General features: G+C 40.9%; 1 protein-coding gene across 1 annotated transcript; it reads right to left on the bottom strand.

The window, feature by feature from the left end:
• Positions 1 to 5120: 5120 nt before the first annotated feature.
• LOC308570540 (olfactory receptor 6F1-like) lies at positions 5121 to 6334 on the bottom strand. Its single transcript, XM_081165446.1, has one exon. The coding sequence runs from the start codon at positions 6318 to 6320 to the stop codon at positions 5382 to 5384; it is 939 nt and encodes a 312-aa protein (XP_081021572.1). The 5' UTR covers positions 6321 to 6334; the 3' UTR covers positions 5121 to 5381.
• Between the last annotated feature and the right edge of the window lie 972 nt (positions 6335 to 7306).

The following is a 7306-nucleotide window of genomic DNA, read 5'->3' on the forward strand; positions in this document are numbered from 1 at the left end:
AATGGGCCAGGTAGGATTGGGACCGCCCTGCACACACAATAGAGGGTGGAACTTACCTGGGAGCCCTCAGTCAGCTTCAGAGCTTCTCCCTCCCGACCCTCCCTCAGTTTATGCCTTCTTATTGCAGGTTACCTCTTCTTTACAAGTATGCAGGCGCTGCTGCAGTCATTAATGGTTGCTGTTGAAGGACCGGGGAGGAATTTCCCTGCATTGGCAGGTTTTGCCTTCCCCACAGCAAAATGTCACAACTTTGGCAGTTTCATGCCTTGGGTGGAATTCTTTAATCTATCCTCCCTAAATGGCGGGGGGGGGGAGCGGTGACTCACGCCCCCCCCCGTGGTGGCAATCCCAGGGTTCCCCGTTAAAGGGGTTGTGATGAGGGGAGTCACTGGCCATACACTGAAAGGTTGTCAGTGCTCTCCCCTGTGTTGCAGTGAAATGGGGGGGGGGGCTCTCTGCTTAAACATACGTCTTCCAGAGCCAGACCTAACCCCACACAGATTACATAACCCTGGTGTTCCCCAGATCCTCGGCTGGGGACTGGGAGGAATAAACGCCCACTGCCTAAGTCAAGGTCTCCCTACATCTGAAAGTTTAATAAAGTTGTGGCCAATTTTTATCCCATAGCATGTTGTCATGAATCATTACTCCACCCAGGTGTCGCCTGGGGTCAGGGGGTCTCCGCCTGGCCATGCAATATATTTATCACAGCTCAATAAAGACACAATTCCCCCTCCCATGTTCTGAAGGAATATTCATTTAAGAGGACTTGCTTTTTCTTGTATATTTGAGAGGAGACATTTATAGCAGAAAATTTTATCCAGTGCTATGTACTATTGTGCAGTGCGAACGAGTAGAGGTATTTTTATACATTTTTATCCTTAATTTCAGTTCCTTTCAGTTCCTGTTCATTTCATTTGAAATGCTTTCAAAAAGGTATTTATGCCTTTCCCTTCAGAACTGTCAAGAACTACACTGCATCTCTCAAAGATACACAATTTCCACCAGGTAAGGAAGTTTAACCCACCAGGTCATATTCAGTTGGAGTCAAATTGCTTAAGCAACGCTGTGGAAAATCAGAATAATCTGGGGCAATCCAGTGCTTTAACAGGAATACTATATTGCCATGAATTGCCTGGTGGAAACAGGGCCCCCACACATATGACAATACCCACACATATATTACAATCCAACTTCTGAATAATTATGAATAGGATTTCACAGCATATAATCAGTATATTGCTCAATGTAGGTTTTATACCCCACACATTTTACTGGGTTGCCCCAGCCATGCTGGGCAGCTTCCAACATATATAAAAACCATAATAAAACATTAAACATTAAAAAAAACACCCTTCCCTTTACAGGATTGCTTTCAGACAGTTTGGGGGCTGCCTAACTCCATACCCCCAACATTTCTCCAATGAAAATAGGGACATCCTAAGGAAAAGTGGGACATTCTGGGATCAAATGAGAAATCGGGATGGCTTCTCTAAATCAGGGACGTCCCTACAAAATAGGGACACTTGGAGGCTCTGCAATCCAAATAACAGGGAAATTAGCTGAAGTGATCATTCTGCCTTTCATTTCTACACAGTTGCTTGCCATTGTACTGAAATGAATGACACATGAAATGCAGTCATACACATTGGTTATTTAGATATAAGTTGCAGTACCTTCAGTGGAGCTTACTCTTATGTAGTGTGTGCAGAGTCTTAATAATCAAAACATGAATTTCATTGGGGCCACAATCATATGCACACTTACTCAAACAGAAAGTGTCGAGGAAATGCTCATAGGAAACTTAACTTCTGAGTGAATGTGCTTTGGAGTTTGCTGTTCATCACTTTCTTCAGCTCAAATGAGCAAATCACAATGTGCCAGTTACTTCTCCATCCAATTAATGATTAACTAATGAAAATCACTCTTACAACATGTGGTAATGGTAACCGTTATGTTATAGCAGTTTCAAAGATACCATGTGCAACACTTGCATATTTTTTTTTTTTCATTTGCCAACGGCTGGATATGTGTCCTGATTCCCCTGATATGCCTTCCCTTGCCCATTCAAACAAGGTGGCAATCATGCAATCATGAGTATGTATGTGTGAGTTAGACTGATCCCAAGCTCTTTCTTACTTTCAGGATGTGAATTGAGAGTTCACTGTTTATCTATAGCAAGGTCCATGATCAAGAAGGTTCCAAAGCTTCTTGACCATGGGAGTTGCTGGAGTTTTATCATGTTAGAGTATGCAGACACTTGGACACAAAGGCACCGGGCGAAATAAACAAGCATAAAAAAACACAGGTGTTACTAGGATCTGAGTTGAAATAATAATAATAATAATAATAAATTTTATTTATATCCCGCCCTCCCCAGCCGAAGCCGGGCTCAGGGCGGCTAACAACAATCAAATAATCAAACAGTAAAATAGTCATACAATCTAAAAAATATTTCATTATAAAAATTAATTAAATCAAATTGGTGGCAACCAATTAAGCAAAATTCTGTGCAGGTTGCCAGAGGAGGGAGTCAGGCTGCGCCCTGACCAAAGGCCTGGCGGAAATGTCCTAAAGATTTACCAGTATTACCTTCCTTTAGGGTAAATTAGTGAAAATTATGAAAAGGTCTGCAGATAGATGTAAGACTGAATGGCTATAACTTGAAATAAAACATGCTGAATAAAATAAAAGTGCTGTGATATGAACGTCTGAAATCAAACTTATTAAAGATAAATTTAAAATAGCTTACCATTATAAAAAATGTCCCATGTAACCATTTCTTGATTTTCCGAGAGGCTACAAATAATTCATTTAAACGTTTTTCAGGCCGGGGAGCTGTATATTTGATCCTCCTCCCACTTTTGATATTTTAGAAACTAACTCTGAATTAAGGTTTGATCACTTCATCACCAAATCAAAAGCAGACGAATCACAGATTATGAACGTTGGGTGTATATTTAACGTCCCATTATACATCAAAGTTGATTCTAGTGCAGTGACTTAGACATTATACTACAATTGACATTAAAATATAAAGTGAATGTCACACACTACAATATTTATTCCCAAAGGAAAGCTGTTTCTAACTGAGATAGCGTCAGCCAAGTGAACTTTTTGAAGAGGAAGAAAAGTTGAGTTAAAGAAATTACTTTGCTGATTCCTTTGAGGCAGCTAGAACAATGTAAACATATAGAGTATGACCTTTGCATAAGATTAGCACCAAGTTTGAAAGAAATTAAATGACAGTATAACAACCCTTTCGCCCTTTTTAATAATTGATGCATTTTGTATACTGTGTATATTTTTGACTTCTTTGCATTGAGTAATTCTTTTTTGGGGAAAAGCCAAATGAAGAAAAAACCCCCATAAATACATGCTTTAGAATTTATTTAGAATTGTTTGTTAGTTATGTATATTATTTAAAACACACACATATATTCCACAAATGTAATAATTCAATGTTATACCCCCATATGTATTAAAGGCCAACTAGCATAACCTCCTATGCTTAACCATAGAACAATTACGGTAAAAAGAAACAGAAAAAACAGTCCTTTGTGCAATTTTTCCCATGTAAGAAATACTGTGCAAATGTGTTGTGAATCATGATGAAAAGGAAATAAATATTTTTTTTTAAATGGCGCAAAAGCAAGATGGTGATTGCTTCAAAACATAGCTGGTTTTAAATCCTTAAGTATTATTTTAATGCATTCCACTTACATGTAATTGTGCTGAAAAACTGGAAGTTCTATAGAGATGTGATTTGTTTAAATATATATGTGTGTGTGTGTGTGTGTGTGTGTGTGTGTGTGTGTGTGTGTGTATGTGTATTTAAAAAAAGATAGGAAAAAAACAACTAGAAGTAACTAGAGGCAATTTTGACCATGGCTGCAATGGCCAGAACCAATCACTGAGCCATGGTGTCTAAACAGTTTATAGATGCTCTAGGTAAAAGGTAAAATGTTTTTTTATTAGGGTGAGGCAGGGAAAGCCATCATTAGTATCTGCCATCCCTGGGCATCGCCCTGCCCTACTCCCCCCAAAAAACCAACCTCTTAGAGTGCAAACTATGCAGGTGCCGCTCTGGACATTCCTTTTGTGAGAAACAACTGTCCCAGTTTTAATGTTTGCACCCAATGAATGATGGCATAGCAGTGATTAGCAATTTTGGAAATGTATCCAAATAGACAAAATGAAGTCAGTGGGTATATCATTCTGGGGAAGAAGCTTCCTAATTCGTTATTAAGCCATTTTGTTTGTTTTCTGCTAGTGGAGAAGTTACTGTTGTCCCAGAGAAAGAAATGGTTCATTTTCTTTTGAGTGACAGAAATAGCTTTGTAACACACATAGTGGCCCTCTACGCACCAGCTGAAAACAAACAAACAAGCAAACAAACAAAAACAGGAAATAGGAAAAATGATTTAGATAAAATTGCTATACAATGTTGTGGTGATTCTGAGATTTAATCTTAAATCAAGCTTGATTTGAATTGGTTGGTGTCTCTAGTAACTGCTTTCAATAAACCAATCTTTTGCATAGCTCTGTGTGAAGAGTACAGTGGTGCCTCGCAAGACGAAATTAATTCGTTCTGCAAGTTTTTTCTTCTTACGAGTTTTTCGTCTTGCGAAGCACGGTTTCCCATAGGAATGCACTGAAAATCAATCAATGCGTTCCTATGGAGACCGTCCGCGGACAGAGGGGAAGCGCCGCTCTATCCCCTCTTTTGAAGCAAGGGGCTGCGGGGAGAAGATAGCTTCTCCCCACCGCCCCTTGCTTCAAAAGAGGTCTGGGGACAGCGGGGAAGACGTGCTGCGCTTCCCGCTGTCCCCGGACCTGGGGCTGCGGGGAGAAGATTGCTTCTCCCCGCCGCCCCTTGCTTCAAAAGAGGTCCCAGGACAGCGGGGAAGACCCGCTGTCCCCGGAGCTTGCGGGGCAAGCTTCGTTTTGCGAAGCAAGCCCATAGGGAAATTTGTCTTGTGAGGCAACTCGAAAACGAAAAAACCTTTCGTTTTGCGAGTTTTTTGTCTCGCGAGGCGTTCGTCTTACGGGGCACCACTGTATTTATTGGGCTGATAGGCACACACTTTGAACAACACACAGGTTAACTCTATGCACAAAGTTTCAGTTCTCTCATAGAAAGGTGTTTTATGGAATCATATGTGGGGTGGACACACCTAGGGCTATCCAAATGTACATGTAAAGTGTGTGTGTGTGTGTGTGTGTGTGTGTGTGTGTGTGAGCACGTGCACAAACAGAAATCTTACTCCAGTCATCTGCAACTCTCTTAACAACTAGACTGTCTGCTGCTAAAATCTAGGCCAACTAATACAGATTTTATTTATTTATTTCCCTTCCCCTTCTCATCTGTGCTTTGTTAATCACCTGCACAATGCTTTTCTCAACACCTCCCTCACCTCTTTATTTCTTAGAGTATAGATGAAAGGATTCAAAAGAGGCACCACAATAAGATTGAAGATGCTCACTACTTTGGTTCGTTCTAATGAGGTCTGTTTAGATGGCTTTACGAACAGGAAGATAGTGGAGCCATACCAAATAATCACCACAGCAAGATGGGAGGAACATGTGGAAAAGGCTTTTTGTCTTCCTTTTTTGGAGGGGATGCGTAGGATGGTGAGGATAATGTAAATATAGGAAAGAAGGGTTGTCACACAGGAGCCTACAATGACAAATATAGCTGTGAAAAAAGCTGTTATCTCAAGAAAGTGGGTGTCTGTGCAGGAAAGAACTATCCAGGAATCTAGGTTACAATAGAAATTATTGATAACATTGGGGCCACAGAAAGACAATGTTGTGAGCAGATAGGTTGGTATACACATAGCAAGGAATCCACCAAGCCAACAGCCTGCTGCCAACTTGCTAGAAAGATGAATGTCCATAATGGTGCTGTAATGAAGGGGGAAACATATGGCCAAATATCGATCATAAGCCATGATGGCTATTAGAAAATGCTCTGTGCACCCAAAGGAAAAAATACAGTACATCTGCAAAATGCAACCTGTAAAAGAAATGCTTCTGCTTCTTCCGAGGAACATAGCCAGGATCTTTGGGACAGAGGCTGTTGTGTACCATATTTCCAAAAAAGAGAGATTGCAAAGAAAGAAATACATGGGAGTATGTAGACGGCGATTAGTTACTATTAGAAGGATAATACAGAAATTTCCCAAAATGGTCAAGATGTACATATTTAAAAAGATGATGAAGATTGTTAGCTGGAAATGTGAAGACCCAGGGAAGCCAAGCAGAATGAATTCCATCACTCTTGATTTATTTTGCTCTTCTCTGTTGTTTTCTCCCATCTGTTCTTTTCTTTAACCTGCTGGAACACAATTCTGAATGAATATGCAGAACATTTCTCCTTACCCTCAATATGAATATTACAGACAATCCCTGCACAAAGTTGGTAGAATTTACATCAATTGAGGTTTGGTTTTGGGGTTTGTTTGTTGTTGTTTTTTATAAAAAAAATCTATATCCCCCCTTAAAAGGAATTCCCAGCATTGCTAATACAAAAACTGATATGAATTTTTGAATTATAACTGCATTTTGGGAGACAAGGTTACCAGAACAATATTCAGTACAGTCATAACTCGGGTTACAGACTCTTCCGGTTGCACGATTTCGGGTTACTCACTGCGCTGAACCCAGAAGTACTGGAACGGGTTACTTCCTGGTTTCGGCGCTTGTGCGTGTACAGAAGTGTTAAATGGCGCTTTGCGCATGTGCAGAAGCACCGAATTGTGACCCACGCATGCGCAGACACGGCGCTTTGGTTCGCTGATGCTGTGGGTTGCAAACGTGCTTCCCGCATGGATCACATTCGGAACCCAAGCGTCTACTGTATTCTAATAGTATTTATAACTAGGGATCTGTTACTTTAATATGAGAAAGAAACTGAGAGAAACCAAAATGGACAGATTTGACAATTCCTACTTGTGATCCAGGATGCGGGTGGTGCTGTGGTCTAAACCACAGTTCGAATCCCCATGATGGGGTGAGCTCCCGTTGCTCAATCCCAGCTCCTGCCAACCTAGCAGTTTGAAAGCACGTCAAAGTTCAAGTAGATAAATAGGTACTGCTCTGGTGGGAAGGTAAATGGTGTTTCCGTGTGCTGCTCTGGTTTCGCCAGAAGTGGCTTAGTCATGCTGGCCGTATGACCCAGAAAAACTGTCTGTGGACAAAAGTCGGTTCCCTCGGCCAGTAAAGTGAGATGAGCACTGCAACCCCAGAGTCGTTTGCGACTGGACTTAACTGTCAGGGGTCCTTAACCTTTACTTTTACTTGT

Source organism: Podarcis bocagei (assembly GCF_964188305.1).
Source record: "Podarcis bocagei genome assembly, chromosome: 13".
Lineage (NCBI taxonomy): Eukaryota > Metazoa > Chordata > Lepidosauria > Squamata > Lacertidae > Podarcis > Podarcis bocagei.